Source organism: Cebidichthys violaceus, unplaced genomic scaffold (genome assembly GCF_023349555.1).
Source record: "Cebidichthys violaceus isolate CVI_PGR_0920_01 unplaced genomic scaffold, fCebVio1.0.p SCAF_4, whole genome shotgun sequence".
Lineage (NCBI taxonomy): Eukaryota > Metazoa > Chordata > Actinopteri > Perciformes > Stichaeidae > Cebidichthys > Cebidichthys violaceus.
In genome coordinates this window covers 10,785,049-10,801,415 of record NW_027176594.1, presented here as the reverse complement: position 1 = coordinate 10,801,415, position 16,367 = coordinate 10,785,049, and the positions used below count along the sequence as shown (strand labels likewise).

General features: G+C 41.6%; 1 protein-coding gene across 5 annotated transcripts in view; it reads left to right on the top strand.

Annotated features, from left to right (window-relative positions):
• The first annotated feature begins 1,842 nt into the window (after positions 1 to 1,842).
• Positions 1,843 to 16,367, top strand: part of zdhhc5a (zinc finger DHHC-type palmitoyltransferase 5a) — a 30,826-nt gene continuing 16,301 nt past the window's right edge. For 2 of the 5 annotated variants that reach the window (XR_011104760.1, XM_068726703.1), the window contains exons 1-4: positions 1,843 to 2,366; positions 6,078 to 8,211; positions 12,839 to 12,960; positions 15,373 to 15,530. Coding sequence is in view for 4 of the 5 variants with exons in the window: in XM_068726703.1 (XP_068582804.1) it covers positions 8,048 to 8,211; positions 12,839 to 12,960; positions 15,373 to 15,530 (444 nt within the window). In the remaining variant the exon portion in view is untranslated. The remainder of the gene's footprint in view (positions 2,367 to 6,077; positions 8,212 to 12,838; positions 12,961 to 15,372; positions 15,531 to 16,367) is intronic. The other 3 variants (XM_068726704.1, XM_068726705.1, XM_068726706.1) reach the window with 3 other exon arrangements.

Sequence of the window (16,367 nt, the reverse complement as noted above, 5' to 3'; positions counted from 1 at the left end):
GCAACCACTTTTAAAAGTTAGTGCTGAGCCTGTTCACAGTCAATATCTTAATGTTACAGACTGAATCAGTCTTATTAATTATGTAACATGTTTGATATTTCAAACAAAGATCCACCCCCACTAACTGAATTTAGTTCCAATAAGTAACCTTTATCGTGTTCAATTTCTCATGTTTAGAACAAACCAAATTTAATGATGTCTTTTCCTCTCAATACTCATTGTATTTGTTTACTAGTGGACCTTGATTGCTCCAATATGACGAACACATAGACATACATCTATGGTAATACTGATTGGCTAGTCAGCTCAGGCGTAAAAACATGGTCAAAATTCATGCTTGTAGCTTGTAACCTCGTACACAGATATGAAACTTGTGTGCACATCTGAAACCTCACTGTTAAAAATTTCTCCGCACAAATTTTAAATACACCGAACATTTTACACACATGCAAATGTGTGTATGCACAAACATCTTGCGCAACATATTTCTACATGTGCAAAACATTATTTCACATTCTCAAACTTGTGCTAGCAGACAAAATCATATCACCGGACCGTGTACATCTGTTTGGGTCTCTGTTTAGAGACTCGTTACACCCCTACTATTAGATTTTCTTGATCAAGAGTTAAACAGTGAGAGACAATTTCACATGTAAACATAAACATTCCAAATGTGTCCCAGTTTATTTCCTGTTGCATTGCATGTGAATAACATCAGCTAATAGGAAGTGAACATGGACCCTGCTGTCTGTACATGAACAGGCTTATTTAATTTGTGCAGTAGAGCCATTCCAGTTTGGGATACCTTTTAGTAGTAAGTAAGTCAAGTTTTTACTATAGCATCTGTCATATACAGGATCACAAAGTGCTTCACAAGAATACAAATATATTAAAAATAAGACCATAAAACAGTAAAATAAACAATAATACACCAGCAACACAGACCTGAAAAACACACAAAATTACAAACGTTAGATAGCATGAGCCAACCCAAAGAGCAGTTTTAATGAGTGAGTCTGCTTTTTAAACCCGTTAACGGACATGTGTTAAACTACATGTCAACATTAAACCATTTACGCACTGATGGCAGAAACTAGTGCTCATTCACACACCAATGGCAATTCAGGAGCAATTTGGGGTTCAGGGTCTTGCCCAAGAATAGTTCAACATGGGACTGGAGGAGCTTTAAATGACCCGCTCTACCTCATGAGCCACAGTCCAGAGACTGCAGAGAAGCAGTGGTTGGCAATGCCGATCTTAGACCACAAGCTTCCTTCAACCATGGTTAATGGTCTGTCTGTGTCTGTGTGTGTGTGTGTGTGTGTGTGTGTGTGTGTGTGTGTGTGTGTGTGTTGATCAGGAGCTTGGTTGTGTGGGTTTATTCTCATAGCCCCTGCTGTCATTTTAATCTCCTATTTGTGTTTCCATTATGCGTGTGTGTGAGTGCCCACATAATTAGAATAAACATCCACATGCACACACACCTACACGCACACACTCACAGCTACACGCACACACGCACACACACAACATAAATTACTGTGTCAGTGTGTCACATGAGAGGATTAAAACCTCATGTCAGAGACAGCTTATGTGCCAACCATGCTTACTGACAAAAAAAACTATATTACCAAGGTGTTATTATCTATTGCAACTCAGTCAACAAGCCCCGGACTGTGTTTTGCTGTGCTGGGGAATACATTTAATCACGATTTAGTGCAATCATGACGTTTACTGTAAGGGGAGGGGGGGCGGGCTGGGAAGGAATTGAATGCGCTTGCAGCTTGATTGACACCGTTGACGTCCAATCAGTGATATTTTTATTGCGACAATTCTGCTGTTTAGACCCTGACATTAGAGTTGGTAGTACTGACAAATATGTCGGCCTCTGGGAATCTCTTGGCCACCAATATTATGGGTATATGAGAAGATCACATACTTGTTTGGGTATTATATTCACTTGTTTTTATTCTCTTTAACTTCCGTATTGGTGGAGCGGCCTGCAAGACAGATACTAGCAATTTCAAAGAAGTAAAAAAACAAGCAGCTTCCACCCCTAGCTAACAGTTAACGTTAGTCCAGCTAGCTGCGTGTAGTAGAATAACGGCAGACGTATCCGTGTCTGGCTAACCAGCCAAACGTTAACGGTTTCTGTATTAGCTTGGCGCCGGGGTAGCTAGCCTGCACAGCAAGACTCGTACAGCTTTCTGGCACCGCTGAATGAGTTTTATGGATAATAATGGACGTAACGTTAACGTTAAGGAGTTGTCTCTGCTGATAATTATCCCAGGAGGAAATAACACGACCAGGACCGGCACATCCCATTCACCGTTTTTGGACCCAGAAGAAGTGTAAACCCCTCACAGGTGAGGTTACTTGTTAGCCTGCTGCTAGCGAGGGCTAACCAGTGGAGACCGGAGTAACGTTAGCTTACGTCTAGCTAATATTAATGTTATATGGACAATGAGCTCTTACAGTATACTGATCCTTACAATCGTCTTTGCTTTGGTGCAGCTAATGTTTGATCTTTTCCATTATCGTGCTGCTACTGTGAATCATTACCGTGAACGCTAACGTTAGTAATCTCCACCCTACTTTCATTTCATCAGTATGGACTCGCTAACGTTTCAGTGAGCATCCTGATACAAACCGGTTACTGTTAACATAGCACCAGAAAATATACTGTAGCTAATGTTTACTCTTCATCCCAGGTCTCTAACAGTGTTATCGTCCTCACTATGTGGGCTAAATGTCTTTCACTTGTATGCACAAGACATTTGACCAAATTATTTCCCGAAATTACCATCAGAAATTTGGCTGATTTATCGCTAGCAATAATCAAACCCAGATGCCACTGCACAATTATACCGTTATATGCACGATCGAGAGAGGGCTTCAAGTAACGTGTATGTGACGAAACATGGACACGAGCACATCCGCATCACTCAATTGTGAGAATTTAATGTAGTTCGGCGTGATGCTTGTCTTAATGTGAGTGGCACATCTCTGCCCGGCTGAATCGTGTCTACTGAGCTGTCAGACCAATCGCTGCTGTGTCGTTTGACTCCATCAATTCAGGTTGTGTGTCACCTGGCTCATCTGTCTCTAGAAAGCATCCTCTGCCTGCATTGGAGACGTCAGTAAGCTGTTCTATATAAACCAACGCTGCAAAATGTCACTATAATGGCAATCCAAAAGTGGAATCTTGTGGTCAGGAAAGGAGGTTGTTGGCATCATTTGACCGGTTTGGTGCATATACTGATGCGTTAACTGCTGGTGGTACAGAGCTGCTGACTGCAGCGGGCCTTACACACCCAGGACGCATGTGTAAGTGCAATGCTGTAGGCTCCTTTTTAGATGTAAGAAGGTGCCATTGTGTGTGTGGATTTTCTAGCATTTGCAAGATAGAGATTCTGCCTGATGGAGTAAGGATGCACAGTTTGATGAGCTCACATGGAAATGACTAATGGTTGAATGAGGAAATACCTTCTATCTTCATGGAGCTTGAGGAAATGCAAATGAGCGGACTAATAAGGTAAATATCTCATTGTGTGTGTAGTAACACAGTGATGTGATTGGCTGTGATTTATTGAGCAGCATATCAAAGCAGATGTCTCCCTTACTGTACATGAGTGTGTATGTTCAGTATTGGACATCATGCCACTTGGAGGTACCAGGTCCATTAGACAGAGTTACAACCCTTAATTTTGGCCTTGACATGTCATAACGTTGCCACCTGCCAACTGTTCAGGCAAATACTGGATAATAAACTAGGAGCGGTATCTTGTGTTGGTGTTAGTTTTTCATGGCAGGGTGCATATGTTTGGCAACATACTTTATAAAATCCCCTTCACAGTGAAACACTGAGCTTCAAAGAGATCCCTATTATAAAGACTGTTTGGTTTGCAAGGGCTACTAATATAAGGTCATGTTAGAAAGTGGGTAACCACAGACACTGCCTTTTCACAACGGTATGACCAAATGCTTTTGTCCAAAACTCAGTTAATTGTGTAATACATACAAATACAGATTAGATAGGCCAATACTAAAAGTAGTAAACCAAATGTAATGGAGAAAAGATGTTTGCCAGGAAACCTGCGTGACTAAATGAAAACAATGATTGTTGATATTGATATTTGTTCAGTGTGTAGGTATTTATTTTTCAAAATTAACAGGAAACGTGCTGCTTTAATTAAATGAGCCCATTCTGCTCGCTATAGGTTGAGTTGTATATAACTGACTTCTCTAGTGGTAATATACAGGTGGTGAAAAAGCTTCTGGAACATTAATGGATTTGCAATAAATGGTCAATTCCTGTGTCTGTTTTTAAATTAGGTACATATTATTTATTATTTATGAAGAACAGATGATGAAGCCGATCTTTAATTGCAACCCTACTGGAGACTAGTTTTCAGAGTTTGTCTCATGCACCTCTGTGTAGATAATTGGGCTGTAGACCTGCTTTCGGAGGAGGTTTTATTTGTTTTCCATGACTTTATGGAGTTTGAAAAGGTTGTAACATCACCATGAACATCAATACAGGTCGAGGCAGACAGAAGTAGTGATTTAAGAGCAATTAATGCTGATGAATGGGGCAGCAGTAACAGATTGAAGTGTAGGAAGACGGGCCTGAACAGGTGTACTCATTTGCTTATTGATTGAAGCGTTGATGTCTCAAGTCCATGAAGTGAACAACTGTGCAGGGTCTTTGTCTCTGGCTGAGCTACTGAGCTGTGAGGGCTCAATGAACCACAGAGAGGCCAGGAGTAGCTCTGCTGAGACGTTGGCACTTTAGAGCATCACAGGGACCTGTGCAATGGTTTTGTTGAGAGGAGCTCTTGTAGTGAAAGCTTAGTGTGTGTACTACTACTACTTACTGTGTTTCGGTTTACTACTGAGGAAAGGACCTGATGAGTGTGGTTTTTAGGAGTCCTGTCAGATTGAGCAGACACTACTAACTTGAACAACTTATTTGGGTTTATGAAATGCGTTAAACCATAGCTCTGTAGTTGCAACTGTAGCTAGATCGATACTGCATTTTTAATACTGTAATAATAATAATTACATATTTTTTATGTGACCAAGATTCATGAGCTGGATATTTTTTACAATCAGTGTTCTCTGGTGACACTTTGTAAATTTACTGAACCTGGACTCTAACCATGACCTGATTACATTTTGGTCAAAGGTCAAAGGTCACTGTGACCTCACCCGAAACGGGCTATACCCAAAGAATTAATGTGCTAATTATAACAATTTCATACAAATATCTAACAGGAAAAAATGATGAGGTGATGACATTTAGGACTGTCATGAGGACTGCAACATGAGACGTACTTATTTACTTATTGGCCGACATACTGATGCTGAGATAGCCGCATCCAAATCATGTGATTATGTCATCCTAAATAACACATAGGTTTGAACTATTCAAATATCTATTTTTTTGCGTATCGTGTCCATAAGAGAGCAAACCTATATTAGAGACATCATTTTCTGTATAGGTATATTTATGTCAGCATAAACATGTCTTTTTAAAAGACTGATGTATCTACACAAAACAAATTAAGGAAATACTGTAAAACTATATTCAGAGACCGTGGACCTCTCTCTACCTCTCCCGTAGTGAGGCCTTTCAGATAGAGTTCTCTGCCACCATTACGGTTGTTGTTGAATTGTTCCTTGTGCAGCTCGACCTAAAGCTCCATTTCATTTTCAGTGAGTGAAGCTGATGTTGTGTGACTTCTGTCCTGTGGTACAGTGAGTGCAGCGGCCCAGGCCCACGCAAGAACGTGCGCTGTTAGTGTTACTTTTCGATTACATTTTTTTTCTCCAAAATTGACAATAGGAAAAAAAATTATATTAAATACATATTAAAATGTTTAATATTCATTGACAACCCAAATCTGCAGTAGGCTGATATCGGTCAATATATCAGCCTGGCTAGCCAGCAGTGATGCTGTCTTGGCAAAGACAGCTAAATGTGCCTGAACCTGGAAATACAGTATAAAATATATGTTATCCCATTGGAGTGTTTCATCTTTACCAGACCCTTGTTCCTCTCCTGGCTACTGTAGGTGCATCTTGACCAACCATCAGATTGGATTCATTTCCTTTCTTGACCCAGGACGAGCTGCTGAGGTTGATATTCGCTACAGCCACCTCTGTGTGTTATCCATGTCTACGAAGCTCTCCTATTGAACAATCCAGGAGGCCGCTGATCACCACCGAATCCTGCTTTTGAGGTTGGAGAAGGATACTTCAAACCTAGGAATCTCTGGCTTCCACACATAAAAGCCACAGTTATTAACATTTTTGCTGAGGTCATTTTTCGGACGTTGCTCCGGGGAGAGGCTGTGTCCTCCCAAGGATTGCCGTGGGAGGGTTTTATCCAAGCCTAAGAGCTCTCCGCTGGGGAAGGAAGCAGAGGAAAGGCCCTGGAAGTCCCTGGAGAAGAGGGCATACTTGAAAACGGCCTGTAGCTGGAAGGCAGACGGTTACATAACTAACAGGCGCGGTCGTCCACTAACACAGTGGAACAAGGAGATCGGGGGAGAACGGAGTTGTTCTATGTGGCCATAGCTGGCTGATGTATGAGATAATACTGCTGTCTATTCGCACATAACCCCTGGCGCTCCAAATTGACACTGTAATTTCAGCTCTATTTCAAACATTTAATTTACATGGATACCAATGGATGTTCTACTGGATTTCCCCCCAGATGTTTTGGAAAGCACTACACCACCACCACCTGCTGCTTTTTGTCTTCCAATCACATCCCTGGTGCAGCCAGCAGGTGAGGTGGTTTGAATCAGCCACCAGCAGGGTTTAGGGATGCCCCGACACAGGAAAACCAGGCTACTCTACTGGCCCGTTTACAGACTGCTGTTTCTAATAAGAGTCCTGGACTGAAAGGAAATAGTCTCCTTCTCTAACAGAGAGCAAGGGCTCGGCACTTTTTATTTGCAAAACCTTTTCACACATTGCTACAGCTGCCCCGACTGCTTATCTCTGGGTGCTAAAAACTTTCAATTGACGTGATCTCCACACTTTTTGCTTGCATAGACTTAGCAACAAACAAGTCCATTTCCCATTTTAGGTCTTGCCTTTTTTCTTTTCTTTTTTTTTTTTTAAAGCTTTCCGCTCCATTTTCTTTCAGCCTCATTTCATTTATTTTGGTCTATCTTGTAAGTTCATCTTCTACCGCCTACCTCTGCCAACTCTTGTACCTCACCAAGCTCCCATCTGTAGACCGGTCAAATCAAACTGGACGAGTTCACATCAGGCACAAGGTTCATTAGTTCAGCTTATTGGTTCTTTTTGTTTTTTTCTGTTTGTCAGGACCAAATCATCTAACAAGTGTTTTAATGGAAGTGCCCAAATGGTGTTTTTATATCTCAATAACAGCCATGTTTTGTTAATTGCACTATTATCATCTTTTTCACTGAGCCTTCATTCACCTTGTTATACATAAAGCAGATGTCCTGTTTTTAGGCTGACTTTATTTGTGTGGAAACAGACCAGTGAGGTTTCTATTTTCTTGTGTTTGTAATTGATTGACATGTTGGGTAGAACAGTGAGTGAAACTAGTGTTGTGTATTTACCTGCAACTCTATAAGAGAACTCTGTCCACACACTTCCTCCTCTTAACAATCTGTGGATTATTTGTTCATCCCGCCTTCCCACCTGTTTTCAGGCAGAGAGGAAAAAAAGGCTCTTACAACAGAGCGATTTATTTTAATCTCACACACACACACACACACACACACACACACACACACAGTAGATCAGGATTGACCTAAGACGACAAGTAATCACTCAAGTGTTTTCCACTTGAAAGAGGAAGCCCCCCTCACCCATCCCTCCATCTCTTTTATATCTGTCCATTTACATTTATTTTGTGTGTTGCCAATCCATCATTTCTACCCCCAAACTACAAATCCACACTTGCCACCAGACAATTCCTGAAACATTTTAACCCTGACTTCTAAATTCCACGGCATAGCAGTTGTTGAGCAGCCACACACACCACTACACAAAGGAAGTGATGCCAGGTGGCAGCAGCAAGAGTGGAGGGCGGGGTCCGTCCTCATCACCCCTCCCCCATACCGCGGTCCCGTCCACCAGACCCCTGAGACCCTCCCGCTACGTCCCGGTGTCGGCAGCCACTTTCTTCCTTGTTGGCTCCACCACGCTCTTTTTCTGCTTCACGTAAGTAGCAACAGTGCATTGTTTCACACACATGCAGGCCTGTTTATAAGCTGCAATGTTAAATGGGATAATAGAGAGCAGGGCCTTGTTCTTTGTATGAACAGCTGAGTTTGCTTGATTGAGTTGGTGATGATTTGACACAAGCCCCGGCCGGAGCGATGCGTGTGCATTGTGGAACCTCTTGCTTTTTATTTCAGTGCCCATGCTCACAGTGCTGTCTGTGTGGACAGCACACACGTGAGAGACGCAGCAGTTAGTGAGGCAGTCCTTCAAGCTGCAATAATCAATATTCTTAGATTAACAATTAATCAAATGGCTGTGTATAATGAGAGGTGTTGCTGGTGATTTCCCACAGATCCCACCAGTTACCTCCAACTGCATGTCCCTCAGCTCTTGTGAGTGTTTGGTGTCTTTCAGCTTATTGTTTTGGTTCAGTCTCAGAGCTCCCATCAGCGTTGCTTCCAGCCACAGAAGGCAGCTGTTATTTTAAGTGAAATTGATCAGCAAGAACCAGAAAATGTTATCAGGAGCTAGTAGAAATTAAAACCGGACCTAAAGGAGTGGGATTTAAGACTTGCATTGATGATCACAACCGTATAACAGGGACTCCTCTGTAAAGGATAATTGGCCAGAATTTGGGTTCGATACGCCCCTCACGGCAATCGCGGGTGTCTCTGATGTGAACAGATTCTCTGCCCAAATAATTGTGCAGTACGAGGCTCCACAGTAACCACAGCAGTGAATGTATTTTAAGAAATTGGCAATCAATTAATTAGTGGCAACTAGTGCTGGGCGGTATGACCAAAAATGTGTATCATGGTATTTTGTAAGATTCTGGCGGTTTCACGGTATATCACGGTATTTTTTTTTTACCGTGTTAACGCATTACCTAATTAACGGCGAAAATTATTTTAGTGCGCGTTTAATTATTAAGCGGACATTTTTTACACAAGAACCGGCCGGCAGCGAGCGGTGAATAGCTGTTTGTGTGGCTGTCTTCCGTCTCTTCCTGCTTCCTTCACCTACATTCCCCTGGGTCCTATGTCCCTCCATGTACAGCTTTGTATCACCCTCTATGTACCAACGAACATTTATAACAAATACCACACATCAGCGTTGCATAGGTATGCCAAAATACCCCAAAAATCTACAAAAAAGTGAGTGTTTTAGTGTTTTTGTTTGTAATATGTATAATATACACATCATTTAGTTATCGCTACTGAGAATTTAACAAACATAAAAACATGACGTAGATAGGTTTGCAGTTTTCAAGGTGTAAATTACACACATGAAAATAACTCACGTTTTCTGCTGAGGTGATGTAAGTTGCTCGTGTTACCACCAGCGGCATCAACAGTGGCTCCAAACTCGCAAAACCTCGGATTTTTTAAAACCAAAACACTTCCAAACAGCAGACACAGACTCTATTGGTGCACCTCCGGTCTCTCTTTGTTCATCCTGCATCGCTCTTCTCTGTTCTTTAATGTAACGTTACTGTAGCGAAAGGAGCCTTCCCCAGCTGTTAACAGACTAGCTAACGGGCTAGCTAGCGAGCTGTACCCAGCATGCCATTCGGCGGTGACATTTTATAAATGTACAATTATTGTTTATGTGTCACAAACTGTTGTGTCGTGGTGTTTTGCCCCGTTAAAGAGCGTTAGCTGTGGGTTATTAATTGTTGTGTTATAACCATGATTAGGGGTCCCTCTCAATACACTTAAGACAACTAGCTCTGACCGCAGCGCTCATAGCAGCGAACAATATATTTAGCTGCCTGATGAAGAGTGGCAGCAGTTGTTTCGGCTATGTACTGGTATGACGGTGTGTGAAAAATTCATATCATACGGGAAATTAAAACCGGTATACAGGTTGAACCGGTATACTGCCCAGCACTAGTGGCAACCACTATTTAACATGTAGAAAATAGTAGGGGCAGTAGCAAAATTAATAATTTTGTTATATTTATTGTATTAGTCAATATTGCCATTATAGTCGGACCTGGAACAGGACAGCGCTGCTCGTGCGCTGGTGCATTTACTCGGATATTCATCTGTTTTTTAGAGACAAAGGCGAAGCGAATGAATTTGTTTGACTGTGGGGGTCAACGTCACAAATGCATGCAATGCAAATTGATTCAACTGACAAAAAAACAGATGAACTGAACAAAAACAAAAAGAAGACTTGGGAGTATCCAGGGATCTTTGATCTGGACTCAAGAATGGTGTTTGCTCACTGTAATAAAGCTTATTCCACAGTTTCATTATAAAGATGACGTATAACTGCATAGTATCCTAATTACTTAAAATATACTCTGACTAAAAATGGCAACCATATTGCTAGTTTGGGCAACCAAAAGCTGATGCCAACCTGGCAACCACTTTTAAAAGTTAGTGCTGAGCCTGTTCACAGTCAATATCTTAATGTTACAGACTGAATCAGTCTTATTAATTATGTAACATGTTTGATATTTCAAACAAAGATCCACCCCCACTAACTGAATTTAGTTCCAATAAGTAACCTTTATCGTGTTCAATTTCTCATGTTTAGAACAAACCAAATTTAATGATGTCTTTTCCTCTCAATACTCATTGTATTTGTTTACTAGTGGACCTTGATTGCTCCAATATGACGAACACATAGACATACATCTATGGTAATACTGATTGGCTAGTCAGCTCAGGCGTAAAAACATGGTCAAAATTCATGCTTGTAGCTTGTAACCTCGTACACAGATATGAAACTTGTGTGCACATCTGAAACCTCACTGTTAAAAATTTCTCCGCACAAATTTTAAATACACCGAACATTTTACACACATGCAAATGTGTGTATGCACAAACATCTTGCGCAACATATTTCTACATGTGCAAAACATTATTTCACATTCTCAAACTTGTGCTAGCAGACAAAATCATATCACCGGACCATGTACATCTGTTTGGGTCTCTGTTTAGAGACTCGTTACACCCCTACTATTAGATTTTCTTGATCAAGAGTTAAACAGTGAGAGACAATTTCACATGTAAACATAAACATTCCAAATGTGTCCCAGTTTATTTCCTGTTGCATTGCATGTGAATAACATCAGCTAATAGGAAGTGAACATGGACCCTGCTGTCTGTACATGAACAGGCTTATTTAATTTGTGCAGTAGAGCCATTCCAGTTTGGGATACCTTTTAGTAGTAAGTAAGTCAAGTTTTTACTATAGCATCTGTCATATACAGGATCACAAAGTGCTTCACAAGAATACAAATATATTAAAAATAAGACCATAAAACAGTAAAATAAACAATAATACACCAGCAACACAGACCTGAAAAACACACAAAATTACAAACGTTAGATAGCATGAGCCAACCCAAAGAGCAGTTTTAATGAGTGAGTCTGCTTTTTAAACCCGTTAACGGACATGTGTTAAACTACATGTCAACATTAAACCATTTACGCACTGATGGCAGAAACTAGTGCTCATTCACACACCAATGGCAATTCAGGAGCAATTTGGGGTTCAGGGTCTTGCCCAAGAATAGTTCAACATGGGACTGGAGGAGCTTTAAATGACCCGCTCTACCTCATGAGCCACAGTCCAGAGACTGCAGAGAAGCAGTGGTTGGCAATGCCGATCTTAGACTACAAGCTTCCTTCAACCATGGTTAATGGTCTGTCTGTGTCTGTGTCTGTGTGTGTGTGTGTGTGTGTGTGTGTGTGTGTGTGTGTGTGTGTGTGTGTGTGTGTGGTCAGTGGGGTGGGCTGGGCTGTCAGATTAGTGAGGAGAAAATAGGCCAACATCTGTCACTCTGACAAATGCCCATGATCCAGTCTCCCTGTCTCTGTTGTTGTTTGTCCCTGCAGTCACACTTCTCTTATTGTCTCACTGGTGAATTCATACACTAAACAAAAAGGCAGAAAACAGTTTTTTGAAAACACAAAAACATCAAAGAAACCTCCTGACCATGAAGCAGTAGACTGGTTGTAATTCCTTGTATATGTTGGCTTGAGGTTTTTATTTTGAAAAAATAATTTGCATGAATATGGTATGCATGTAGTGACTAATTAGCACAGGGTGTCAGCTGTTGCCAGCTTAATTTATTCCCAAAACATTTTTTATATCAATTGTTTTGGTACAACCGTGAGTTCGTCATTTTGGGAAACACACTTGTGCGCTGTCTTAGATTAGCTTTGCTCAATGACTGGAAGCAGTCAGCAGTGTGTATTCATACAGCTCCAAATATCGTATTCACAGATTGTGTCTATTTGTAGAAAGAAAAAAGAAAAACTAGAGGAAACCGGCAGCCATATCCTTTTTAGGGGCTTGGTCAATGATTGGGCACACCTTGAATCAGGTTTGAGTTTACGTACATGTCGTTGTGATTATAGCTCTAATAATATTCAACCCCAGCAATCCATATGGAGAACAACTTTTCTGGATGTAACGGATGAAATAAATATCAGTCTAAAAAATCTTCAACAAGAATATTTCTCAGGAAATATTAATAATGATAATATTTATCAGTCTGTATATTAAAGTAGCAAAAAGCTTGTCTGCCAGGAAGCACAGCCTCACTTTCATTACAACTGAACAATAGAATGTGACAGAATCCTTGTCCTCTGTGTTCATGTCTCAGGTGTCCGTGGCTCTCAGAGCGTTTCTCAGTAGCGGTGCCCATCTACAATGGAGTCATCTTCCTGTTTGTTCTGGCTAACTTCTGCATGGCCACGTTCATGGACCCCGGCATCTTCCCGAGAGGTGAGTCCATGGATGGTAGAATATACTATATATCAGGGTAGGAAATTTACATATTTTTTAGGGGGCAATTTTTGCCCCCACTGACTGAAGTCCAGGGGCATTTAAAAAAAAATTGGGGTCACTTTTTTTGAAAAATAAGAAATATACTTATTTAGGCTTACAGTATATGAGCAATTGTCACTAAATGGCAATAATAAGACTATTAGGCAGTAGTCTACAGATTCAAAGTGTTTTCTTAGATTTTTTTAACAAAAAACAAACAACAATAAACAATAAATCAGACAATATATTAAATTGTATTCTTCTTTCTTTGTGGTTATTTATTGTTATGACATTTTTTAAACAAATATTAACAATTATAACGTTTCTTTCTTTTTTATAATTATAACTTATATTTATACATTTTGTTGCCTTTAATCACGTTGTACCTACCTAGTACAGGAAATACAGATAGGACAGACAAAACAAAGAACAAAAACATCTAAAAACATAAGGGCAGGTGCTCCGGGAAACCCTACCAGCATCATTCCCCCACCCCAATGCTCGCTTCGCCCACTTGTCGCCCCCCTCAGGGGGCAGGCGTACCCACACCTCCAGCGCATGCGGTCGGGCTGCGTCCCCCCCCCCCCCTCCGGTGTCGTTTGGCTACCTGGTTGATCCTGCCAGTAGCTTATGCTTGTCTCAAAGATTAAGCCATGCAAGTCTAAGTACACACGGCCGGTACAGTGAAACTGCGAAGGGCTCATTATTTTTTATTTTTTTATTTTATTATACTATATTTATCCCGTTAAGGGGGAAATTTGTCTCTGCATTCGACCCATCCCTGTATCAGGGAGCTGTGGGCTGCCCATGACAGGCGCCTGGGGAAAAATCATTAAATCAGTTATGGTTCCTTTGATCGCTCTAACGTTACTTGGATAACTGTGGCAATTCTAGAGCTAATACATGCAAACGAGCGCTGACCTTCAGGGATGCGTGCATTTATCAGACCCAAAACCCATGCGGGGTGCCTCTCGGGGTGCCCCGGCCTCTTTGGTGACTCTAGATAACCTCGAGCCGATCGCTGGCCCTCGTGGCGGCGACGTCTCATTCGAATGTCTGCCCTATCAACTTTCGATGGTACTTTCTGTGCCTACCATGGTGACCACGGGTAATGGGGAATCAGGGTTCGATTCCGGAGAGGGAGCCTGAGAAACGGCTACCACATCCAAGGAAGGCAGCAGGCGCGCAAATTACCCACTCCCGACTCGGGGAGGTAGTGACGAAAAATAACAATACAGGACTCTTTCGAGGCCCTGTAATTGGAATGAGTACACTTTAAATCCTTTAACGAGGATCAATTGGAGGGCAAGTCTGGTGCCAGCAGCCGCGGTAATTCCAGCTCCAATAGCGTATCTTAAAGTTGCTGCAGTTAAAAAGCTCGTAGTTGGATCTCGGGATCGAGCTGACGGTCCGCCGCGAGGCGAGCTACCGTCTGTCCCAGCCCCTGCCTCTCGGCGCCCCCTCGATGCTCTTAAGAAGCACTCCATTTATATATTTTTTTAGAACGGTCGGTTCTTCACGCACACGCAACATCAGTCAAGGCGAAAATCAAAAACATTCTATGAGAACTGGACCGGGTCGTATAGGCTACGATGTCTTTGACAAGTTCATTAAATTATCATTATTATTAGAGGAAATTATGGGGGCATTTTTTGCCCCTCTCCTAGTGATATCAGGGGCAAAATTATATTTCTTAGGGGCAGTTTTGCCCTTTGCCCTTGTGTATTTCCGAAGCTGCTATATATAGTGTGTGATGTTGATATTGATGTTGTTGCATTTTTGCCTTTTGGCTTGATTTTTAAAGTGTATACATTCAATTACATTTTTTTGAATGGCTCAATATCAGAAATTACAGATTTCCCTCAGAGGGCTTTACAAGCTGCAGCATTGAACATCCTCTGTCCTTGGACCATCGCATGGGATAAGGAGAAACTCCCCAAAAACCCTTTAACGGGGAAATAATGGAAGACACGTTCTTGTTTTTCCACACACTAAAGATGATCCTGTGATAGCCTCAAAAAGATAAAAAAGTTCTCCGCTTGTGTCCACCAGGCAGATTTTTGTGGATCAGTAAAGGGAGGAGTTGAAGCAGTACATTTTAAATGTGATCAGATCTCACACAGCAGTCATATTAACTAACCCACAGCAATGGCTAACTGACCTGTAGTTAGCCACTGTGATCTAGGATAGAAGAAAATAGGGGGAAGAATATTTAAAGCAGGATCTGCATCATCAGATTTTTCACTAATCAGGGATTTTCTGCCGTATTAAGTAGGAATATTGAACATGTCATCTGTTTAAGTCTAGCTGTTCATTGTGTTAAATGTCAAGCTTTTGTGTTGGTGTGTTATCATGTGTGCGTCCCTGCAGCTGAGGAGGACGAGGACAAAGAGGATGATTTTCGGGCTCCCCTCTACAAGACTGTGGAGATCAGAGGGATCCAGGTCCGGATGAAGTGGTGTTCAACCTGCCGCTTCTACAGGCCGCCGCGCTGCTCGCACTGCTCCGTCTGCGACAACTGTGTCGAGGTGTGCTCACACTCACCCATCCAGCTTTCACATATCATAAATGAGGACATTGTTCATGAACAAAGTACCCGGTACAGCTGCACCATGCACACTAAGCTAGACGTAGGCCGACATTATGAATCGGTAACAATCCAGTTTAGATATGAAACACCGCTGTCCTTTAATGGTTTCTGGTGGAGAGAAGAGTATTGGTGTTGATCTGCTGTGGAAAGACGGGACGGTTTGGACAGATGTTGGACAGCCTCTCTCCAACCTTTGAATCAACAAATACCTGAGACTCAAATGCAACCAGCAACAATAGCAAAATGTTTCTGCGATAGACACAACAAGACTTTGTTTTCTGCCGATTCACTTGAAGTAATACATTCCTGTGACAGCAAGCTCATCCAAAGTGCATTGGGTCAAAGTCAGTTAATGGTTGAAATGGATCCGGCCGTATATACAGTGGGTACGGAAAGTATTCAGACCCCTTTAAATTTTTTACTCTTTGTTTCATTGCAGCCATTTGCTAAAATCGAAAAAGTTCATTTTATTTCTCATGAATGTACACTCAGCACCCCATCTTGACAGAAAAAAACAGAAATGTAGAACTTTTTGCAAATTTATTCAAAAAGAAAAACTGAAATATCACATGGTCATAAGTATTCAGACCCTTTGCTCAGTATTGAGTAGACGCACCCTTTTGAGCTAGTACAGCCATGAGTCTTCTTGGGAATGATGCAACAAGTTTTTCACACCTGGATTTGGGGATCCTCTGCCATTCTTCCTTGCAGATCCTCTCCAGTTCCGTCAGGTTGGATGGTGAACGTTGGTGGACAGCCATTTTCAGGTCTCTCC